This window comes from Ornithorhynchus anatinus, chromosome 1, assembly GCF_004115215.2.
Source record: "Ornithorhynchus anatinus isolate Pmale09 chromosome 1, mOrnAna1.pri.v4, whole genome shotgun sequence".
Lineage (NCBI taxonomy): Eukaryota > Metazoa > Chordata > Mammalia > Monotremata > Ornithorhynchidae > Ornithorhynchus > Ornithorhynchus anatinus.
Genome location: NC_041728.1, coordinates 129483101 through 129507905, shown reverse-complemented (window position 1 = coordinate 129507905; position 24805 = coordinate 129483101). Strand labels below are relative to the sequence as shown.

The window sequence follows — 24805 nt, the reverse complement described above, 5'->3', positions numbered from 1 at the left end:
GAAGAGGCATCTGAAGCCCAGAGAAGTGAAGTAACTTGCCCAAGGTCACAGAGAAGACAGTTGTCAGAGCTGGGATTAGAACCCATGACCTTCTGATTCACAGGCCTGTGCTCTATCCCTTACAAATGCTGCTTTTCTAACGACTGTTCATATCCAGCAAACTTTAGTAAGCAAGATATTTGAGGAGAAGGCTCCAAAACCCATTCATGTTAAATCATTGAGTTAAAATTAGGTGGATGGCCTGTCTTCTTCCATTAAAAGTCCCCGTGACTCGATACCCAAGGCAGGCCTCTAACTGCAAGTAGAAATCTTTTGAACTGCTCTCTGGTTAATACAGTCACCACTCATGAGAGTTGTTCCTCAGTCCAACTTGTCGGTGGGAGAAGCAGGCAGAAACACATTCAGCAGTTGGGCTGCCATTTATAGGTTCTTATTTGATGTTTTTAAATGATTATGCCACAGCCCAATAGCATGATAAAGAATTGCAAATGGTGTGAATACGAAGCCGTATAAATCCAAGCCATCCAATTTAATCGGTAAAATCAGTGGTATTTATTGAGCACTTGCTATGTGCAGGGCACTGTACTAAGTGGTTGGGAGAGCAGAATTCAACAGAGTAGGTGGACACATTACCTGCCCACAACGAGTTTATAGTCTAGAGGAGCTAACCTTATTCAGATCTGTGGAGAGCACATAGGGTCTGCTACTCCCCTAGTTGTTTTGCCAAATAGTCACTGCCAAATGGAAGATCAGGGTGGTTCTATTGAATTTGTTTGTTTTAATCTTAAAGTGATGTACTTTGGAAAGCATCAAGATACTGAGTACTTAGTACCTTACTTGTACTAAACCCCAGAAGTAGGAGGGGAAATTTCAAGTAAAACGAAGCCCAAGTATTTTGAGGGGTTTTTATTTACTGCCCTACTGAGAGCTCACCTCCTCCAAGAGGCCTTCCCAGACTAAGCTCCCCCCTTCTCCCTCTGCTCCCCCTCCACCCTCTGCTCCTCCCCTTTCCCCCTTCACCTCCCCCCAGTTTAGCCCCCCTCCCCTCTGTCCCCTCCCCACCCTCTGCTTCTCCCCCTCCCTCCTCCTCCCCCTCCCTCCTCCCCCTCCCTCCTTCTCCTTCCCTCATCACTGTCCTCATTTGTATATATTATTTATTACCCTATTTATTCTGTTAATAAGATGAACATCCCCTTGATTCTATTTATCGTGATAATGTTGCCTTGTTTTTGTTCTGTTTTGCTTTGCTGTCTCTCTCCCCTGATGAGACTGTGAGCCCGTCATTGGGCAGGGATTGTCTCCATCCATTGCCGAATTGTATTAGTACAGTGCTCTGCACATAGTAAGCACTCAATAAATACTATTGAATGAATGAATGAATTTAGAAGAATCGAAAACCGACCTTTTATAAGAATTTGGGTGGCCTTCAGTTCAGCAGCAGAATCCTCTTCTAATGCTTTCGTCCTCAAATGTGGAACAGTGCCTGGTCAGTTCCTCCCCACATTTTACTTGTCCACTAACTGGAGTGGTCGAGTGTAGTAGAGTAATAGTTTTTATTAAGTTCTAAAACCATTTGGACATAAGAGTATGCATCTAGAAGTTTATAATTCGACTTGCTTCACGTTCTGCTTGTGAGCTGTAATTGAAGCATGGCCCAATCAGCGCATGACTCAGAAATCAGAATTATGTTTTCACCTGGCTCACCCTACCTCCGATTTGTTTCAGGCTGCGAGCTCTGTCCAGTGGTGGGAGCGTGACGTCCCCTCCGCTTTCTCCAGCATTGCCGAAGTACAAATTAGCAGACTATCGCTATGGGAGAGAAGAAATGTTAGCACTTTTTCTAAAAGATAATAAGGTAAGAAAAGTTTTGTTTTGTGTCCGTGGGTTGGAAAAAGCAAATTATTTACATGGCAACCTAAGTCCCTAGAACTAGACGTAGGGAAGTGAATTTATGAGGATTGAATTTGACGCTGAAGTCTGCAGGAAGTAGGAAAGTGAATGAAAGCAGAAAAACTGTTCTTCAGTGCCGAGTCAGAAATGGAGGTGAATAAGATTTTTTTTTTTTAAGGGTTCCTCTCTGTTAATGTTGGAGGGAATATCTGAGTTCTTAGTCCTTTTTTTTTTTTTTGCCTTCCAGATACCCTCAGATCTTCTGGATAAAGAATTTTTGCCTATTCTACAGGAGGAGCCCCTGCCACCCCTGGCACTTGTACCTTTCACAGAAGAAGAACAGGTCAGTCTCTGCCAAAGGCGACGCTTGTTTTTTTAACTCGCTTTCCAGCTGCGCGTTCTGTTAGCCATTCAGTTCTTCCAACCGATGTTTTTCTCTCTAATTATGTAAGTTCCTGGGGAATATGAATTTCATGTATCTTTTGGCAGCTCTAAAGAGTGTAATACCAGGAGCTCTCTTCCAGCTGCCTCTGTGTCACAAGACTTGAAAAGCTGGGTTGTGACCTCGGCCACACCAGGCACCGAAAGCTCATTTTCCTTTTCCACCAACTCCTTAGCACCCGCTTGCTTTCCTTTCTTTTCATGCCCCTTTGGCTTGTACCTCTGGGTCAGAATTTGGGAACTAAGTGTCTTCTGGAGGGCATCTCTGCTAATTCAGCATGACAGGGGACACTTTCATTTCTGTCCTCTTCCCGGGGGGGATCATTATCCAAAAAGGATTCCCATATTTTATTATCACCATCGGCAGCAGCGTTTTTATTCTCTGACTTAGTGAACGCATTGCACTAGATGCCCAGGAACATATAATAAATAGAAGATGCTCTCTCCGCCCTGGGAGAAATAATGAAATAGGGGAGGTTAGGAGTTGCATATTGTAAACTTAGAATTGGTAAAAGGGTAAGCATAGCTACAGATGATAAAAAGGAAAGTGAGGAAATAAATCTTTGAACAAATAAACCAAATATATAATAATGTGGTATTTCTTAAAGCACGTAATCACAATGAATGGTACTTTTTCAATCAGTGGTATTTATTGAGCACTTTCTGTGTGCACTGTATTAAGTGCTTGGGTGAGTAATAAGTGATAAGCCCTGTTCTAAATGCTGGGGCTGATACAAAATGATCAGGTAAGTCACAATCCCCACCTGGCGTGGTCACAGTCTAAGTGGGAGGGAGAGCAGGCATTGAATCTCTATTTTACAGATGAGGAAACCAAAGTACAGAGAAGTGAACTGACTTGCTCATAGTCACAGCATGAATGAGTGCTAAAGTAGCTGGTCGGTTGTCATTTCTGAGATGGTTGGGATGGTCAAGATATGCCTGTTGGAGGAAGTGACCTCTCAGGAAGGAGGACTTCGAAGGTGGGAAAGGATATGACTTGACCGATTTGAGTGGGGAGGGAGGAAATAGTGGGAAAGGTAAGAGCTGGGGTTGGAGATGGGAGAGCGGTTGGTGGGCTCCAGTTTGAAGGTAGCCTGAAGAATGCAAGTTAGGGAGAGATAGGAGAAGAGATCGAGTAGGTAAGGGGGGAGACAGGAACGTGTTACGGATGACATTTTACAAACACGCTGTGTCCAGCCCTACACAGGGCAGTCTGAGGAGTTGAGAGGTGTGAAGCGGGGTATCCGGAAAGGAGGCTGTTACCTAAAGGAGAAAAGTGGTGTGCATATCTCTCTCACTAGTTTTGAAACTCACTCTATGCTTTCCTTTTCTTGGCAGAGAAATTTTTCAATGTCTGTAAATAGTGCTGCTGTCCTACGGTTGACGGGACGAGGCGGAGGAACAGCGGTAGGGGCTCCTCGAGGTCGAAGTTCCTCTAGAGGTCGAGGTGAGAGCTCTTCTCTGAGTACACACATCAGAAGCAGCAGCCGTCATTGAATGGCATCGGGGTGCAGAGCACTGGGGCTGGTGCCAGACAGCATCCAATGAGGGATAAGGCATCGTCCTTATAGAGTCCAAGGAGATCGTAAGAAGGGTGATGAGAATGCAAATTGCCCTGTCACGCAAATTTTGCAAGTTATTCAATGATGAACGTGGCAGGTTTATTTGCTTTATTTTAGGAATGTAGCAAATGGTCAGACGTCAGCTTCCCACGTGTCTAATGTGGCTTTCCATTTTTGCCTCCAAACGTGTAGGCATGAGTGGGAAACTGCATTGAAAAGTCCCTTCCACCTGTCTCTTAGACCAATAAAAACTTGGACGCTACCATGAGACGCTCTAATAATGCACCTTTTTACTTTTATAGCAAGGTTGCGTTTTACCAGGTAACACGAAGAGCTTCTAAGTTGAATATGGTCACTTTATTCTCTTGCCAGACGTTGAAGGCATTTTTGGATAGCTTCTGTTTATATTTTATGGTATTTGTTAAGCGCTTACTATGTGTCAAGCACTGTTCTAAGCACCGGAGCACATACAAGTTAATCAGTCCTTACGGGGCTCAAAGTTGATAAGTAGGAGGGAGACTATTGAAATTCCATTTTACAGCTGAGGAATAAGAGGCAAAAGGGAGGGAAATGACTTGCCCAAGGTCACACAGCAGGTAAGCCTGGATTAGAACCCAGGTCCTCCAGCTCTTAGGCCCGGGCTCCTTCCATGAGGCACCACTGCTTCCCTAAATATTCAACTTTTTGCTGCTTGCTTAGTGCCTTGCTTTGTTGTAGAACTTCTAGGGTTAAGAGAAGCGGGCGCGGCTACTGTGCCCTCACCCCAAATCATTTGATGGAACTTGTCTAGATACTCCTTTCCAAATACTGATGTAGGGGAGGGGACTGTGGAAGCATTTCAGTCTTATTCATGGAATCTTCTCCTTGGAGAGGCAGACGGGAAGGAAAGCCTGAAGGAGCTCCCAGTGCGGCCACAGTTTCCAATTTCACGGTGCATGCTGAAGTACAGTGCAACAGAGTTGTTGGCATGTTCCCTGCAAACAAGGAGCTTACAGTGTAGATGGGTGACAGATATTAAAATAAATTATGAATCTGTACATACTCAGGGCTGAGGGTGGGATGAATTGAAGGGTACAGATCCAGGTGCGTAGGGGATTCAGAAGGGAGAGGGAGAAGGGAAATAAGGGCTCAATTGTCCGGGAAAGCCACGTGGAGGAGATGTGATATTAATAAGACTCGGAAGGCATGGGGAGTGGTGTTCTGCCGGAGATGAGATGAAGGTGGGCAGATCCAGGCCAGAGGGCGGTTGAGGGCAAGCGGGTCGACAGAGGTGAGATTGAGGAACAGCGAGTAGATTGGTGTTAGGAGGGCGAAGTGTGTGAGTTGGGTTCTAGTAGGATGAACTCTTCCTTCCATTCTGGAGGAGGGATTTCAGAAGCTTTCAAAACCCCCATCACTGAAGGAGTCCATTAGTCCATTGTTTTTCGATCTGATTATCTCGTAGCTGCTAGGGTGCTTAGTACATAGAAGCCTCGTTAGTATTATTACTGTTGCCATCACCCGTGACATGGGGTATGGTGCTCGTGACTTGGAGTTTTCTAATTTAGCTCAGGACTCCAGCAGAGTCTTCAGCTTCCAGAACTAGGATATTTGACTTCTTCCCAGAGAGGAACCTAGAGGGACAACACCCAGTTCTTCTATAGGGAGAGAATTATGTTCTTGTAAAACCCAATATGAAGGAAAACTTGCGCTCTACTACTCTCATGTTTTGAGACCACAAACGTACTTGAAGGATTTCTTCTACTCTTGTGACACATCCTTCCTAACCGTGTTCTAGCCAAAATGTATAGTGAAAAATCCATGGCATGGCTCAACTGACTCTTCATCCATTTCCACTTTTTGCTGAAATTCAAATGTTCTCTCACTGTTCTCCTTTTTGTGCCTGCTTTCATTACCTTCTGCTTGGCATCTAAATGTTTGAAAGTGACTGTCATGTGCGAAATCAGTGATTTAAACCAATTTAGCCTGGCAAAAATATTCGTGTTGAAGAAACTCTTTGATAATTAACAAAACCAAAGAAAACTATTAAATATAATAACAGCAAAAACACGTGAAAGGCATTTTAGCCTTAATGTGAAAAAGACTTGAACCTGTCATTGAGGTTATAAATATATAAACAAATGACAAGTTTGTAGAAGCATCTTTCACTTGGTGTGGTGTATACAATGTCTCTTCACCTTTTCCCCTTCTTCCCCCTTGAAGTTCCATCTCATAAAGAGTTGGAAGAAGTGCTCTATATAATAATAATGCTCATGGTATTTATTAGCATGCGAAGATACAAATTATCAGATCCAGAAACCGTCCCTGACTCCCTGACTTAGCAGGAGGCTTGCAGTCGGAGGTAGGTAGTACAGAAATCATCCCCATTTTTCAGAAGAGGAGATAGGCCCAGAGAGGTCGAGATTTGCCTGTCATTGCCAGTCTAGAACCGATTCCTAGGCACAGTTTATATTCTCTCCAGCCACTTAAAAAAAAATGCGGCATTTGCTTTACTTTGTGCGAGGCACTGTACTAAGCCCCGGGGTGGTACAAGCTAATCAGATTGGACATACTCCATGTCCCACATGGAACTCACAATTGTAATCCCCGTTTTACAGATAAGGGAACTGAGGCACAGAGAATCTAAGTGGTTTGGCCAAGGTCACACAGCAGACATGTGGGGGAGCTGGGTTGAGAACCCGGGCTCTTCCGACTCCCAGGCCCGGGCTCTGTCCACCAGGCCATGCTGTTTCTCAGCCACTTGTGGAGTGTGATTTTATTTTGTTGACCAGAGAAGGGTTGGGAAAGGAAACATTTGATATGGGCGGAGGGCTCAGAGAAAGCCTTTTCCTAAGTGGGTGCATTTAGGAAAAACAGTCCCAGAGTGCCTTCAATAGAGCTGGTGGAAGCGGGAGCAGTTAGGGATGGTGGGTGAATAGGTCAGACATATAGGATTGCCTTATGGTTTCTTTCTCTCACGGTTTTTCCTTACAGCTACCATTTTTCACTTCCCCACGATCATCTCAGAGTAGTCTCATGGTGATGTTTATAGCCCAGGAATGTTGTGACTGCCTTTTGGAGCAACCTTCCTAGTTATTGATGCTATTGATGGCTGTTGACTTGTTTTGTTTTGTTGTCTGTCTCCCCCCTTTCAGACTGCGAGCCTGTTGTTATGTAGGGATTGTCTCTATTGCTGAATCGTACTCTCCAAGCGCTTAGTACGGTGCTGTGCATACAGTAAGCGCTCAAGAAGTGCGAATGAATGGATAGTTACCTATAAAGTTTTCTTAATTTTTTTTTGCAATAAGAGCTTACTATGTGGTAAGCGCTGGAATAGACTCAAGGTTATGTTGTCTCAGGCTCAGTGCCTGTCCCATCTTGGGCTCACAATCACAAAGGAAAGGAGAAGGTATTTATCTCCATTTTACAGGTGAGGAAACTAAAGGCCCAGAAGGTTTCAAGGTCACTCAGGCATTTGAAGCTGAAATTCAAACCCAGGGTTCCTGGCTCCCAATACCTTGCTCTTTCCACTAGACCCTGCTGCCTCCCTTGTAGAAATTGTCTTTAATCTTAGGTTGATTTTCCAAGTAGTAACTCTGAAGCATTTATAGGTATGAAAAGTTCCATTCTTTTTATTACCCGCCGCCGTAGAGAGCTGCTTTGGATTATTGTACCTACCAAAAGTCTAGTAGTGGATAAGATGTTTGCCGTGTGTGTATTCATCAGGTTGCCGTGTTACTCTTTTAAATGAATTAGTTCTCTGCTTTAATTGTTAGTTTATTGGAAATCTAAAATCCAAATGCCTTATACCTCAATAAAAAGAGCTAATTTTGATGAATTTCAGAAAAATTTGGCCTAAACACAGCTTGTTTTTCGAATACATTTTCTATAGGAACTTAACCTATTCTTGCTGAAGATTCTGCAAAATTTGTGTTTTAAAATATAAGCTGCTTCCTTTTTGGTTTTTATTGATTTTTCCTGGTTTTATCAGGTTAATTACTACAGTCAAAACTGGTGAAAGTTGCTGGGAAAATATTGCATTTCTGGATAAATATCAGAATGTAAAGATGATATTGGTCAGTGTTTTAATAAATGGTGTTCTTAATGACTTGCTGCAATGAAAGTAAAGAGAATGCCCCTGATAAAATCAATATATTGTCTAATTCATGAAGAAAAACTTTTCATTTGACTATTACTGTTTGAGTCTTAGAACCATTACTCTCAATTTAATCCTGAATTTAATAAGAGGAACCACTGTTTTATAGTTCTGGGGAATTGCTGGTTTATGATGTCCTTTGGTGCAATTTCCAAATTCCTTTATAAGACAGGCTTGCAGCAGTTTTTTTAATTGATATATGTTCACCACAGAGCTCTTCTGTATACTCATTATTCTAGAACTGTACATGTTAAATATTCACAGAATTTATTGCCTTAGGTATTGTGGAATACATGCATATAAAATAGCTTTTGAAAGCCATAGTCTGCATCACTGTAGTCTCTTACCTAATATATTAATTAAAAGACTGTATGAATACAAAATTCTGGTGGAAACTCACATTTTGTAAAACGAAGGCATTTTTCAGTTAAAATCAATTTAATGGAAAATCCAGGTCACTAAATGAGCCTTTTTAAAGAGGAGTCAGCAAGCATGTTTCAGAATTTTTTTTAGGATAGGAAAAATGGCTCCATGACAGTTTGGAGTATGAAAAACTTCCCAGGTTTGGATGTTTGACTGTCCTTTTCTGTTACTTTATTCCTACAGGCCGAGGCCGAGGAGAAAGTGGTTTCTACCAAAGAAGTTTTGATGAAGTTGAGGGTGGATTTGGGCGAGGAGGTGGTAGGGAAATGCACAGATCCCAGAGCTGGGAAGAAAGGTAAAACAGAATTATGCATCTGAACAAAGACATCCACTACATGAAACCTCTCTTTTGTTCCTCTTTTTCCTCTAAGACATGAAAGACTATTGGGATGGGTTTATGGATGAAGGAATTTACAAATATGAATTATTCATGCTTTAACTAGGGTAAAGATTAAATAATATTACATTCACACTTTTAATTTCAGGATTGTTATTGTTCTGAATAGAAATAGATCACTTTGAATAGAGACTCAAAGAGAATAGACAGTACAGGATCACCTCTGATCACTACACGTATCCTAATTGGGATTCGTAGGGCTTTTTGGTTGTTGCGCGGCTTCCATTTTGTAGTTAACATTACATTAAATTCAGAGGAAGAGTGAGTGCTCTACTGGACTGCTGCTAAAACTGTGGTTGAACCTCTCTTTTTGTCTTTCAAGGGGAGACAGAAGGTTTGAAAAACCAGGGCGAAAAGATGCAGGTAAGGTGACGTAACAATTTGAAATTGATGTATTAATAATTTTAAGATTTTTTTTTGCTATCACTGTAGCTGTTTTAAGACTCGTGTGGCCAAATTAATCTAAAAATGCAGTTGTCACCTAGTGAATCTAACAGAGGGTCCGAAGGGCCGCTCCAGGTCAAATATGCAGTAATATCCTCCTCCTAACGCTTACTTTAGGGTAGCAAGGAAGAAATGAGTGTCAGTGCAGCTTAAGGTACATTTGTGTGGACTATCTGCTCATTTGTTGTTTTGAAGGAGTGGGCAGGATTAAGGAGGGAGACATTGAGGTTTAAGATGTTTTATAAAAGAGACTGTTTATATGAAGAAGAGTTAGGCAATTTGCTTTATGCTGTAAAACTTCATAAAACACTTTGTGTCCTGGTAGAAAGTCATGGTGTGCATGCAAAATAATGAGTAGAAGGACCGGGGCCAAATCAAGGGCCCAAAGCAGGGGCTTTGGGGCTTCAGGCTCCGCTCTGGGCTAAGGAGATGGGCCTGCCCATCCCCCGGTACACCAGTCATTTCCCTACCGATCGTGTTAACATGGCCATCGTCTGGAATATTACAAAGCTAGCACTCGAATCAAACCTTCCCAAGATGGCAGCCACAGATAAACAGCATCCGAGGAGGCAGGGTGCTGCTGGAGGTGACCAGCAGTCGTTACCACTCTAAACCCCTCCCCAGCTTCCTCTGTTCCACAAGCCTGGCTGCCTCTGTGAAGGAGGGGATGGCTGGAAGTATCGCCGGGGAAACAGTGTGGGACTGTCCGGTGGAAACTCAGCTCTGGCCCCAAGCACTGGGGGTCCTGACTCTGTCATTGCCGACCCCTCCTCCATCCTCCCAGCCACCCACAGCCCCAGGAATGGCTTGTAAATAGCCCGAGTCCCGACAGACCTGGCTTGTAAATGGGGCTCTTGCCCTTCAACTGGCCCAGCCTGGGCTTGGGGCAGGCAGGAGGGGATACGTGGCCCAGGGGAAGAGCCTGGAGGTCCCAGAGCCAGCCGACGAGGCGTGGCCGTGGGAAGCCGCGGACCTCCCCTTCCCACCCTGGGATTTTAGAAAGTCCAGCCGTGATCTGACCGAGTGAGAGGCACACATCCACTGGCCAAAACTAAGACCGTTGGAGACTGCTGGTTCTAAATCTTCCTCTTGGCCCATAGCGCGGCTCCTCCTCCCCAGGCAGATCCCCTGGCCAGACAGCAATGGAGACCAAAGCCCTTTTCGCCACTTGAGGAAAGGGGAAGGGTCGCCAATTCGTTTCGGCTACTGAGTGGGAAGCCTCTGATGCCTGTGGGGAGACATTCCCTCCTGTTCCTTGGTGGAGTCCGGCCCAGCCAAAGGGCGCGACAGAGGTGGGGTGAGGAATAATAAGGGGTTTTGCAAGGCAGAGGAGGCCCAGAGCTCACGATCCAACCCTCAGGAGGCACAGAGCTTGGTTTAAAGCTAATACAAGTTAGTAGTTTTCTGATTTGTATCGGGTGTTATTGATATATAACCCATGAGTTGGTTTTAGCCTCGAGTGTGAAAATGCCATAGAAACCACTGATAGTGAACATGGGTGGCTAATTGGCACTATCATTAGGGGCCAAGAAGTTAAAATAAAGCATCGAACATTTTCATTCCTGTTTTGGTTTAGATTTCTTTTGTTTGGTGTCATTTTCCGGTGGTGTTCTTCTAGCACTTGTCATTGTGCTTCAGGAGGACCGCTTTTTACCCATTTTAAATCTACCTTTTCAGAGGAAAGGTGAATGTTTCATCTTGTCCAAAATAGTCACCAGGTCAGGGAAAAACCCCTGTTGAAGTAGTGGGGTTGAAAACAGGAAATGTGGTTGGAACATGGGCACCTTCAAGGAATTCCCTTCTCTAAATAGGGAGATGACAGTGTATACCCAGGAGGGGGGAGCGGCCTGGCAAAAATAGGAACTAGCTTCAAGTGTTACTTCTAGTAAAATATGAATACTGTGCCTGTATATATGTATCCTGGTTAATCTGTCATTTTTGACATCTGAGGGAAAGCCACGGCATAATGTAATTGTTAGACAAATTTCCCTAGACTCAAACCTCAGCTAGAAATACCAGAAATTTTATTTTTAAAATCTCCATTTTCCGGTTTGCTCTTAAATCAAACTGGACAGATTGTTATTCTTATCCATTCGGTCACTCAGCCGATCTTCAGTTGATCTGCAGATTTTCCTAAAGTTATCAGGCAGTCATTAGGTAGATTTAAAGATCAGCAGATAATAGTTTGTCTTAATATGTGGTCAACTTTTCATATGATTAAGGCACAATATATGTTGTTGGGGAAATGGTTGACATGACCATGTATTAGAACTTATGGATTCATTTAACATCTTCCGTAAAAATAAATTGTATCCTTGCTTGGAATAGGTTCTTATCTTTTTTTATTGTCTGAAAGATACCCGGAATGTCAGATTGTGTCTGGTTGGTCTCTAGTGTTACCAACTGCCTTAGTACAGTGCCCACTGCTTAATGCAGTGCCTGATGTATAGTAAGCGCTTAACAAATACCCTTAAAAAACCCCAAAACTGCCAGAAGTTGCTGTACTGGAATAGATCAGGGGTTTGTTTTCTAAGAAGAGTGACACATGCATTGGCTTCTTCTAAATCTACTACTTCTGTACTAGGGAAACAGCGTGGCTCAGTGGAAAGAGCCTGGGCTTGGGAGTCAGAGGTCATGGGTTCTAATCCCGGCTCTGCTACTTGTCAGCTGTGTGACTTTGGGTAGGTCAGTTAACTTCTCTGTGCCTCAGTTACCTCATCTGTAAAATAGGGATTAAGGCTATGAGCCCCCCGTGGGACAACATGATTACCTTGTATCCCCCCAGTGCTTAGAACAGTGCCTGGCACATAGTAAGCGCTTAACAAATACCATCATTATTATTAGTATTATTATTAAATACTTTAGGTAGTGGTCTTTAGTGAATGTGTTAATGAAAAGCAAACAGCTTATTATTTGGTGTATTTTAAAGAAGCATGAGAAACAGTTTGGCCTAGTAGAAAGAGCACGGGCCTGGGAGTGAGAAGGACCTGGGTTCTAATCCAGGTCTGCACTTGTCTGCTGTGTGACCTTGGGCAAGTCATTTAGCTTCTCTGTGCCTGTTACCTCAGCTGTAAAATGGGAATTAAGATTGAGCCCTATGTGGGACAAGGACTGAATCCCACCCAATTATTCTGTATTTACTCCAGGGCTTAGTACAATGCTTGGCACTTAGTAAGTGCTTAGCAGATACCATTTTTTAAAAAAGAGACTAGTAAGTAAGGGATTTTATGACTCCTGTAAAATGAGGGTTGTCTTCTTGCAGACCCCCATTTTAAGGAAAAATGGCAGGGAGGAATAAGCAAGGAATGGAGAGTTAGGAGATCCAGGTTAGAGCCCCAGCTCTAATGCTAATCATAGTATTTATTAAGCTTATACCCTCTGCCAAGCCTTCAGTTAATTTTGGGACACAAAATAATTGGATCAGACATTGTTCCTGGTCCCCACAGGGCTATCAGCTCACTGTGGGAAGGGAATGTGTCTGTTTATTGTTGTATTATATGAGCAAGCCACTTGGCTTCCTCACGTGAAAAACTGAGATAAAATACCCGTTCTTCCTTCCTCCTGGACTGTCAGTCAACTCTATTGAGTGCTTACTGTATGCAAAGGACTGTACTAAGTGCTTGGGAGTTTACAATATAACAATGAACAGACACATATTTCCTGGCCACAGTGACCCCGTGTCTGTGTTTCGTATGTATATATGCAACCATTTCTTTTGACAGCTCATCACAGGACATTTAGGCATATACACATGGTCAGAAGAATATTCCCCTGTTTTGCTGTCTTGTTCCACCCAAAATGCATAATGAAAACATATATTCTGGTAGAATTGAGTGTACCTGAATTTTAATTTTAGTTACTCAACAATTAAGTGAGAAAGGATGAGCCGGGCTGACTTTGATCCCTCTTGTTTCCTACCAAGCTTCCTGACAATTTTTCCTGAAGGAATTGACAGCGCTCTCTCATCTTATTAGTTGGGTAAAGGGAACAAGAGATGGGTGAAGACAGGTTTCTCGCCGTGATAAATGCCAGGTTATGAGCGGTAGTCGAACTTTCCCTCGATGGAGTCATGAGATATGCCCAATTTTAGGATGAAAGAGATCTCGTTGTTTAGAAGACTCTTCTATCAGGCAACGTCATGAACTTTTACACCTTTATTGCAAAACTGAATTATCAAGTAAAGTTGTAGTCTACATCATTTTGTGTAGAAAGGAAGAAACAAAGAAAAATAACTCTTTAATTTTGGGATATATTACTTTATTATGGTTCAGATTTGTAGGATAATTCATTATGGGAAAATGTGTAAAGGTATTTCCATCACCTTTTACTGCAGATTAATATTCACCCAGCCTGCTGGCCCCTTCTCTTCCCCCCAGCCATAAATCAAAATGGGTGGAACTGGAGGTGAAGACCAGATACATGTGAGGTGCAGTAGCCACTAACTTCCTCTTTGCTGGGGTCAGGATGGTAGGGGAAAGAAAAAGGGAGCAGCCTCCAGCATTGAAAGATAAATTTTCAGTACTGTTAAGTCGGAAACATTTACTTGGCAAAACATTCAGTGTTGAGTATCCTGTTCTTAATATGTAATTCTGTTGTGATATCACGTGGGCCATCTTATTTAGGACTAATTTGATTTAGTTTCAATAATAAAGCTTGCGGCAAATGTTAAATGAGTGGGTGCTGCAAATATTATGGACAAAAATAGCACTAATAAGAATATGAACATAGGAAAAATACATTTGAGAGCAAATGTAAACTGGTGCATTTTAATGAAAGGAATATTGAAAGAGGAGGTAGCCTGTGTGCAAGTTAGGGTCTTTCATTTCCGCATCAAGTTTATAAGCCAGAGTTTGATAAAATTTCATCAGTAGTGTCATCTTCAAGTAAGGAGGTCAATTATACACACATGCAAACAGAACATACATGCAGGCATGTTCACACACTGGAAAAAAAATGGAAATTTCAGTCATTCCACTGCTTCCAATAATATGAAATTTTAGGTGGGCTAGTGGGAGAAAACTCAGTTCAGGCATTGTATATGATAAGGGACTGAATCCAGTTTGCCACTATTGAATCCTTAGTTAGCTCCATGATTATATGTTCTAGTGATTGAACCGGGCTTCTTCCTATCACAAGATCCAAGAGCAAAATGAGCAAGGCAAATAGTACGAAGAGTAGGAATCAGGGGGACCTGCAGTTTTTTTATTTTTCACATGAATCACCCATCATTCTGTGCCTGACTGTCCAAACATGGTAGCTAGTGACAGTTTTTTGACTGGCTCATACCTCTCCAAAGAAAATATCACCTCTGTAGATCATCTCAAATTGGAGAAATTGTTAAAAAAAAGACACCAGAATACTGATAATGCGAGTACATCTGCTTTTTAATGGGATACTTCAGAAGGAGGGAATGGTCAAAATTATTTTTGCTTATTTTCTGAAACTTCTGTGGGTTTGTGAACTTGTAAACACCTTTTGTTTTCAAGATTTTAAGGTGGTGTGTGTTAAAGCAGCATGGCCTAGTGTAATCTAGGCCTGGGAGTCAGAGGACCTGGGTTCCAAGCCTGGCTCTGCCATTTGTCTGCTGTGTGACCTTGGGTATGTCACTTTACTTCCCTGTGCCTCGGTTGCCTCAGCCTATAAAATGGGGATTAAGGCTGTGAGCCCCATGTGGTACATGGACTGTGTCCAACCTAACTGTTTTTATTTTTTTTATGGTATTTTAAGCGCTTTACTTACGCCAAGCATTGTTGTAAGCACTGGGGCAGGTACAAGATAATCAGATTGGACACAGACCCTCGTTTTTTGAGAAAAAATTAAATATATTTTGATGTGACTAGAAGCTTTTTGGGAAAGGAAGACGACTGCATCATATGCAAGGTCTCCTTTTAAATTTAGATTTATGTGGAATTGTGATGTTTAAACAAATGCACGTAAACTTGGTTGATTCTGATTTTCTAAGCCAAGTGAGATAGTATATTCATTCTTATTTTGGGCACTTAAGTTTTTTTGTGCAGAATATTGCACTATGCATTCATTCTTATCTTGGAGCTCATTAGATTTACATACCTTTTATATTCAGTTTATTGTTAGATACCTCTACCAAAAGATTTGAAAGTATAGGAATTAATATATGAAAGAAAGCATTACCTTTATCTTTAAAAAAACACACCATTAGATTGCTCTTTGAGGTCTAGGGAGACATATTTGTGTCTTTTATACACAATTGTATTTTGTATGCTGATTTAAAAATTCTAAACACTTGATATCTCATCACTTTATAGATACCTTCAATTCTTAGGAAGAAAAAGCTTAAGGCCAAAGTTTCTCATAATTTTGTCTAATACAAAAAAAACAGGATTCCTCTTCACTTCCCCTTTGTGATAATTTTAGTAAAATCTGGACAGATTTGGAAAGCTGTGACACATAAGCAGAGTTTAGAGCCTTTATATTAATGGGACTTATTTAGAGTCGGAATTACATCTTTATTGTAAACTAGGGGTTTTAGTCAGTTTTGTATGAGGTCTACTGTTTTCATATTGTCCATTTTACTCCTTTGACACTGCTGTATTGTTTAATTAAACTTGATCAGCTGTGGGAGTCTTCAATTCTCTATTTCAGGGTTAATGCAGTTTTAATCATAGCCTAGTAAATTCAGCAGGTAGCATTTCTACTTTGCTAGGGTTTGTTCTGAAGTTTGCATTCAGTACGGTGCAGTTTAGCCACTCACTTTAGTTAACGTGGGCATGCATACATCATGCACTTGGTTTCGTATGCACTGGATAGGTGTAGAGGGATAGAGAATAGGACATCAGTTAAATGATGAAGGGAAATAAGCTGTAAGTTCAGCTGGGTAGTTTTAATGCATTAACACGAATGGAGCCAGGATCCAAACCTATCCGACCAATCCAAGGTCAGAAATCTGGAAGTTATCAATGTGCTGTCCATTGATACGGATTTCCAGGTCAGTCCTCTCTGGGCTCTTAGAGTCTGCTGCAGGGAGTTCAGGGATGGTCTTATCGAAATTCTCCATCTTGATTTGATATTCACCTTTGGAGCCTCGGGTCAGCACTGAGGCAAAACAGTGATGTAACATGATCTCAGATGGTAGATAGGATGTCCTCCTTTGGCATGTCTCTCCTGTTCCCTCCTGTGTAGCAGAGAGGAAAATGACTAGCTCGAAGTGGTGAGGCGTTTCCTGCCGAAGAAGAGTAGCCAGAGGACTGGATGACGTGATGGGGTGATGGTAGGTCAGCGGAAAAATGAAAAATGGGCATTCTTCTGTGCTGACGTTGTCCAGGTGGAAGTCCACAGTCGTCTGGTACAGTTTGCCATTTTCACGTTCCTGGTAGAGAACGGCAGAGACTCGAACGCTGGTTAGCGGGCTTGGGCGAGTGTTGGCCACTTGGAAAATGAGGTTCGGCTGGCCATCGGTGTGAGCTACTACGGCAGAATAGGTAAAGCGGATCGAGAAAGCCCTGTTCTTTGGTCGGGCAATCTTTGCCACGAAGGCCCCTAAATAAGAGAAGGAGATCAGTTCAGTTAAAGAAGATGGAGACGTTACAGTGAACCTTTTTAAGCAGTATCGTCAGTGATGAAATATAATATAATTAAGCTTCCTTATCATCAATTTAGAGATCGAGTGCCCAGTTATACTCCGATAAGGCACTGTCGTCTGCATGAGGGAGAGAAAAAAGAGGGCCGTGAAAATATTTGCACGACCCCTTCAGAAATTTGACTTTCACTTTTTGTTTATGCAGATTTTATCCTTTTTCTTTTCTACTATTTTGACATCTATTGTAGTATTAATGAGGTATTTTGAGTGATTTTTTTTTTTTAATTAAGTGCTACCTACGTGTCAGGCCGTAAACTAAGCACTGGGGTAGATACGAGGTAATCAGGTCCCTCATGTCTTAGTCTTCATTTTACAGATGAGGTAATGGGACAGAGAAGATAAGCGACTTGCCTAAGGTCTCACAACAGAGAAATGGCAGAGCTAGGATTAGAACCCAGGTCCTTCTGACTTCCAGGCTGTGCTCTAGCCCATGCACTGTACTAAGTGGTTGGGAGAGTATTGTAAAACCGAGTTGGTAGAAAGTGCTTATATTCTAGAGAGGGAGGTATATTTAATGACAATTTTCCCTTACTGGTATTCTGTTCCTATTTCCCCACATACATGATCATGGAATTCTTAAGGTTTCATGAAATTCTAGATGAATCAGTCCATGTTTCCCCACTCCTCAAGGACCACTAATGGTTACCCATCCACCTCCGCATCAAATAGTAATTCTTTTCCGTCACTTTAAAGCCTTCAATCACCTTGTTCATTCCTATCTTATTTCACTGATTTCCTACTACAACCAACACACTCACCTCCTGTAATACCAACCTACTTACTGAACCTCCATGTCGTCTATCTCGCCACCAAGCTCTCGCCCGTTTCCTCCTCTGGTCTGAAATTCCCTCCCTCCTTCATACTTGCCAAACCAACACTCTCCCCAACCTCCAAGAGGCCTTTTCCGACAAAACCCCCATTTGCCCATCTCCTTCCTTTTACGTTGCCTACGTACTTGGTCTTCTACCCTCTAAGCACTTGATATTCACCCCATCCTCAGCCCAAAAGTACATATGTACATATCCACAGTTTATTTTAATGTCTGTCGCCGCCTCTAGACTGTAAGCTCCTTGTGAACAGGGAACATGGTTGCCAATTCTGTTATATTCATTCATTCATTCAATAGTATTTATTGAGCACTTACTATGTGCAGAGCACTGTACTAAGCACTTGGAATGTACAAAGCGGTAACAGGTAGAGACAGTCCCTGCCCTTTGACGGGCTTACAGTCTAATTGTACTCACCCAAATACTTAATACTATGCTGTGCACACAGTAAGCGCTCAGTAAGTACGATTGATGGATGGATTGTCACCTGAGAATATTGATGCAGCCGCAAACAAAATATTGAACATGTAATTAATGCTTCCGGTGACAGCTTTTACGTTTAAAGAGTTCTTATTCATGTAGACACTTTCAACTCTAAACCTATTTTTATCATATTAAGTCTTTACTATTTTGTCAAGCATTGTGTTAAGCACAGGGGAAGATGCAAGATAATCAGATTGGACCGTTCCTATCCCACACAAAGCTCACAATTTGAGTTAGGATGAGTAGAAATTGGAGTAGAAAGTAAGATGAAGAAACCTAAAGACAGAGAGGTTAATGTTTTGCCCGAAGCACAGCAAATCAGAAGCAGAACTGAGATTAGGATCTAGGTCTCCTGATACCTGGTTTCATGCTCTTTATATTAGGCTAATTTCATTTTTTATCCTGGTGTAATTAAAAGAAAATTTGTGGCTCTGAAAAAAATGTTCGAAAGCCACCGCTCTAGACTAAATGTTAGTGATATTAAGACTAGCAGTGTAATGATGCCAATACATATGAAAGTCTAAGGGCATTAATTATGTGACAATCACAATATTTTATTTATAGTACTCTGTACATATCTGTACCTTACTTTAATGTCCATCTCCCCCTTTAGACTTTAAGTTCCTTGTGAGCAAGGAACGAGTCTACCAACTCTCTTGTACTTTCCCAAGTGCTTACTACAATGCTCTGCACACAGTAAGTGCCCATTAAATAGCACTGGTTGGTGTTCAGTCATTCAGTTGTATTTATTGAGCACTTACTGTCTGCAGAGCACTGTACTAAACCCTTGGGAGAGTCCAGTAGAATAATAAATACATTCCCTGCCCACAATGAGCTTACAGCCTAGAGAGATATAAATATAACATATTAAACTAACTCAATATAATTTTAAAAAGGCTCTGCTTATTGTATTTGGATTTCTGGGGGCATTTCAAACACCCCTGGCAACCCCTCCGCACTAGAATTTTGCTGAATGGTAGATAAGGATTATTATAAATTTATTATATTAAGGATTAAGGATTATTAAGGATTATTAATATTAAGAATTATTATGAACTTTTTGTGTTTCTAAAGAAGACTAAATGTTTCTAAATGTTGCATTTAGGATCCAAGACTTCAATCTTTTAGTTTACTCTGAGAACAATACACTTACCTAGGCTCATTCAGATAAATTTTATAGGATTTGATTTGGCAGACCTTGCTTAGGTGAAAAATTGAGTGAATTTGCCAGCCTTGAGAATACTGTAGAGCAATTCTATTTATATGTAGTACCTCTTTTGGTTTTATGTACTGAATGTGTGGTTCAACAGAGACAAGGGAAAGTGTAACCTTCGTGGTTAATTGAATGCATCTTTTCATCTCCTTGAAAGTTTTCCTTCTCAGATATGAACAAAAATACATCTCATTGTGTTTGAAATCAAACATAAGTTCCTGGTTGAATATCAACTGCATTTATTAGAACACTCTAGGTCCTTGGAATATACTGTGGAAGAGATGAGCTCTCTGCCCTTCAAGAGCTAATGGTTTAATTCTGTTCTCCGTAGATCTTTAATGCCTTCAAGGCAGATGGTTGGAAATGAATAATAATCGTGATATTTGTTAAGCATTTACTATGTGCCACGCATTGAACTAAGTGCTAAGATAGATACAGATAAGCAGGAAGTCCCCATCCCATTTGGGGCTCACAGTCTGTGGGGTAGGGAGGACAGGTGTTTAATTCCCATTTTCAGATGAGGAAACTGAGACACAGAGACATTAAGTAACTTGCCCAAAGTTACTTATTGGAAAAGTGACAAAACCCAGCTCTCTGACTCCCGGGCCCGTACTCCTTCCTCTAGGCTACACTCTTAGTGACTTTTTATATGATAAAGTGACACGTGAAGGCTCTCCTACAGAAACAAAACGAGTTAAAACCCCTTACGGATGCTGCTATTTTAAGTGAACTCCTTCGCGCTTCTCGGGAGGATCTGAGAAATCTGCAAACTCTCCGAGATCAAATTTCTGCACCCAGCTTTTTAGTCAGGAAGTCCGTATCTCCGTAATGACACTGTTTCCGCCCGAATATAAATTACCTGTGATAAAGGCCTCAAGCATGAGTCCCAGGAGCATCTGTATAGCAAGCAGGGCAATGGCACTGGGGCAGTCGCCGCTTGGGAACATGGTACCGTAGCCAATTGTAAGTTGTGTCTCCAGGGAGAAGGAGAACGCGGCCGTGAAACTGGTGATATACTTGACACAGATAGTGTGGTTTTCAGGAGGGGCGTCGTGGTCTAACTCCAGATCGCCGTTCATCTCCGCCAGTACGTACCAGAGCACTGCAAAGAGAAGCCAGTGGATGACAAAAGAAGCCGAAAAGACCAGCATCATCCACCTCCAACGCATGTCCATTAAGATTCCCCAAGCGTCACGCAGATAAGCTAGGCCTCTTCTTTGGGCTCCGTCCATTTGGAGGGTACTGTGGCCATCTTTGGTGACCATCCTCTGGTATCTCTGAGTCAGGAGAGGGGCAGTGGTTTTGCTCTTACTGCCGTCCGTCATCCTCTGTAATGAAAAGAGTGAATCAGTCTTTGGCGGTTTTCGTTTAAGGATCCTAAACCTCGGACGGGACCGAGTTCTGCAAAAAATGAACGCTCACATGTGCACCAGGAGGGAATAACTCGAGTGAGTTTAGCTATTGCTCTCCGTGGCAGTGAGTGCTGTCAGACTAGACTTCACATTGTTTTCCCATTTCCCAACTCACATTCAAATGATAAATCATTTTTTGAGCGCTTTATGTGTGCAGAACACTGTACTAAGCGCATGGGAGAGAACAATGTAGCAGAGATATTCTCTGCCCACCATGAGCTCACAGTCTAGAAGGGTGGCAGGCCATGGTTAAAATGTGCAGCCAGATTTATAGACTGCTAAAGTTCTATAGCCCTTCACGTGCTTTTTCAACTTTATTTTCTGTTCACCGTTAACTACAGTAGTGTTTTGTACCTGTAGTGCACTGCATAAGGTGGGTGAAACAGGCCAAGAGTTCCCTCCCCTCACGGGGCTGTCATTGTAATGGTTCCAATTATTTGATTTCACCCCTATAAAGCAGTGATCTAAAGAGTTTACGTTAGGCAATCGTTATAAACGTGAGCGGCAGATGAAATTTTTTTACGGGGAGTAGCTTTCCGTATTAAACGGCCTCAGGTGTATTCAACTCAAACTGTATTTTCACTACTTCACCAACTCCTTGCTGGAACGCTTGCTTTATGGAATATTTTAGGCTGTTGCTGGTAGAAGGCTTTACTAAGAAAAAAGAGAAAACTTTTAGCCTCTCTTTCATCTAAAAGAGACGAATAAGGGTAAATTGTCACTCATCACGTGGATGAGTGAGGGAGAAGGGACCTATTTATATCAGAGAAGTCAGGGGAAGAAAAGCCCCATAGAAATACTGGATTGGCCTTCCCTGTTATTCTTTCTTATAAAAAAGGAATAGAACTTGCCGTGAAATATAGAGAAGCTGTGTGGCCTAATGGAAAGAGCATGAGCCTGGGAGTCAGAGGACCGGGATTCTAATCCCAGCTCTGCCAGTGGCCTGCTGTGTGGCCTTGGACGAGTAACCTAACTTCTCTGTGTCTGTTTCCTCATCTGAAAAATGGGGATTAAAGACCTGTCCTCGAGCCCCATGAGGGACAGGGAACACGTGCAACCTGATGAACTGATCTCTACCCCAGTGCTTAGAACATTAAATGCTTAAGAGATATCATAATTGTCATCATTTCAAGAGTTAAAATGCACTGCACATTAGAATCATAAATATGGAAGAGAGGCAGCATGACTTAGTGGAAAGAGCACGGGCTTTGGAGTCAGAGGTCATGAGTTCGAATCCCAGCTCTGCCACTTGTCAGCTGTGTGACTGTGGGCAAGTCACTTCACTTCTCTGTGCCTCAGTTACCTCAGCTGTAAAATGGGGATTAAGACTGTGAGCCCCACGTGGGACAACCTGATTCCCCAGTGTCTACCCCAGCGCTTAGAACAGTACTCGGCACATAGTAAGCGCTTAACAAATACCAACATTATTATTATTATTAAGATACTGAAAGTGTTTTAAGGACAGGTAAAAATGACAGTATTTGATTTTTAAAACCACCAGTTGTAATTATAGATAAAAAATTTGAAAAAATACGTTTTCCAGGTCATTACATGTACTTATTTTTCTATGTGGTAGGTAGTTGCCCATGTGCCCTGGCTGGATCTCCAAGTCCACCTTTTCTATTTCATGTTGTTGTTATTCCTGCCTCAACTATAAAACTGCCCCCAAGTTGATGAGTTCATATCCAGTCCCTAGAAGTAATGATCAATGGTGCATGCATACCCACCCACACATATGCCGCCCCGCCCCCTCACCCCCAGCTAATTCTTTTCAGTTTGTGTTCTGGTTTTCTATTTTCCTGAAAATTGAATCTGGCAAAAACAGTTACTTTTTGTTTCTTCACATTCAGATGGGTACTTAGCTTCGTTAGAGTCATGCTTGTACTTATTCTAGTGACATCTAGCACTACATATGTTAAAGAAGGTATTGTTGGAAATATATTCAGAGCCATAGGATTTAAAGCATGTACTTAGTGCAGCAGTCTGTTTTTTATGATGGTAGTTTAAAGCTCTGAAATTATACCCAGCACCATTAATGTTCCTTTGGCAGACATAAATCTTTGAGTCACAAGATGCCACTTAATAAAGAAGAATCTCTCTAAGTGGGGACTAACATAGCTCACTGTCACTGCCTATTTAGCGTCTTTGGGTATGTGAATAACATCTTTTCTGCTTTTCTGGATCTCTTAGTTAATATTTTCTTTGCTCCCTCTTTTGCCACTCTTCTTTGGACTGTCTCATCATTCCATCCTGTTGGTGTTTGTTAGTTCCTACTTAGCTAAACACTGTGTACCTTAGAAAATCAGTCTGCAAGCTCATGTTTCTCCAGTAGTAAGGAAGCACATAGTACCATTTTACGGATTTGAATTTCGATTTCCACTGTTGGAAGAACCAGTGGGTAAATTGGCAGAAAGGGAAGTTGGGTGTATTTGAATTAGAAAATAAATGGACTGTCCATAATCACGTATTCATTAGCAGTCCTAGATTACTCATTCCTCTATAGCCTTCAAGACCAGCAACCACTGTTCTAAGCCAGTGAATTCCTTGGACATTTTGCTCATTAGCAACTTGGGACTTCAGATCGGTTTCATGTAAATGTGCAGCCTGTTATGAAGGATATTTGTAGAGCAAAAGTGCTTAGGGTATTTCAGGTTTTTAGAGAATTGGTCATACTCTTCTAAGGGCAGGGCTTTCAAAGGAATTTCAGGTATTACCACTGTGGACAGGGAGAGGACCCCCCCCCCCCGACCAGCCTCACAGATTTTCAAAGCCTAGGTAAGGCTTTTTTAAACCCAATTGATGCAACTTCTTTTTGGGGAGAGGGGTAGGGAGTTGATGAGGAAAACTTCGTGCTTTTTCTGTCTGTTATAATGGAAAATACTGCCAGACTCCAGTTCTAGTAGTTTGTGTCCTCTACTCTGCCCTACTCTAAAATAATTTAATTCCAAACCATCCAGAATAGAAGCATTACCTCTAAATGTCATCCAAATACAATATCGGTCTTTCAGATTTTTTCACAGTCTGATTTATCAAGGTTTTCTTAACCTGCAACAGTCTTGATTTGACCATTTGAAGAAGCAGTGGAACTGGAAAAACAAAGACATCCTTCTCCTTTCTCATTCCCCTATCAGTAATTTGTTTTAATGTCCGGCTCCCCCTTTAGAATATGAGCTCTTTTTGGGGACGGAACGTGGCTATCAATTCTCTTGTTCTTTCCCAAGTGCCTAATACAGAGATCGGCACACGGTGAGCGCTCAGTAAACACCACTGATTGACTGAAAAAAATAGGTCCAGAAATCAGAAAGAACTGTTCAGAGCTACTTAGCTTTTAGAGCTAGGCATCAACCACCTGGTAAGAAAGGGCAGATCCATCTGGACTTTTTATTTTCTACAACAGCAGCAGGTCTCCAGCTTATTCATTTTCAAATCACCTGCTTACTTGGGGTTATAGGTGGATCATTCCTCTTATTAGTGACAAAAAATTTGCCTTATTCTTCACTTCTTCTGAGGTTTTTAATTTTGGAGATCCCTCTAAATGAATCTCCATGTAGCTGAGGCAAGACACTGACACACAGTCATGTTATACGAAATAAACACTAGTAATGAAAAACCTACTTGCAGAATTTCAAAAGTTAAAAAAACCCACAACCTTTTCAAGTCTCTCATTGTCATTTTTTTTTTAAAAAAAGCTTTTCTACTGGCAACTACCAATAAAGGAAATGTATCATGTACTTACCAGTTTTTTTGATGCTTTAGTCTATATGCAAAGTAGTTCTTTTGAGTGGGGGAGGGGAATATATATCTCTAAATAAGAAATCCTGTCTATAAAGTCTAGTTTGTAGGGCTGTCTTGAACTGGGTTTACAATTCACATTCCTCTGTTTATAGTGCAGTGGGGGTTGGTTTCATCTGAGGTTGATTTGATTGGTCAGTTAATCTGCAGGGGGCCAATTAGTTCTGATCA

General features: G+C 41.8%; 2 protein-coding genes across 13 annotated transcripts in view; one reads left to right on the top strand and one right to left on the bottom strand.

The window, feature by feature from the left end:
• Positions 1 to 24805, top strand: part of GIGYF2 (GRB10 interacting GYF protein 2) — a 125842-nt gene that overhangs the window by 43367 nt on the left and 57670 nt on the right. For all 12 annotated transcript variants that reach the window (XM_029064311.2, XM_029064270.2, XM_029064231.2 and 9 more), the window contains 5 exons: positions 1726 to 1855; positions 2138 to 2233; positions 3670 to 3778; positions 8635 to 8746; positions 9171 to 9211. In XM_029064311.2, coding sequence (XP_028920144.1) covers positions 1726 to 1855; positions 2138 to 2233; positions 3670 to 3778; positions 8635 to 8746; positions 9171 to 9211 — 488 coding nt within the window. The remainder of the gene's footprint in view (positions 1 to 1725; positions 1856 to 2137; positions 2234 to 3669; positions 3779 to 8634; positions 8747 to 9170; positions 9212 to 24805) is intronic.
• KCNJ13 (potassium inwardly rectifying channel subfamily J member 13) lies at positions 14659 to 24685 on the bottom strand. The gene is made up of 3 exons (XM_007664149.3): positions 24579 to 24685; positions 20290 to 20758; positions 14659 to 16807 (listed from the first exon to the last, which is right to left on the bottom strand). Exons 2-3 carry the CDS (start codon positions 20753 to 20755, stop codon positions 16188 to 16190), a joined length of 1086 nt encoding a protein of 361 aa, XP_007662339.1. The 5' UTR covers positions 20756 to 20758; positions 24579 to 24685; the 3' UTR covers positions 14659 to 16187.

Coding starts and splice junctions, on each gene's coding strand:
- KCNJ13 (XM_007664149.3), bottom strand. CDS start 20,755: ATGACGGACGGCAGTAAGAGCAAAACCACTGCCCCTCTCCTGACTCAG. Junction 16,808..20,289: donor GCTTGAGGCCTTTATCACAG/GTAATTTATATT, acceptor TCTCTTATTTAG/GGGCCTTCGTGGCAAAGATT.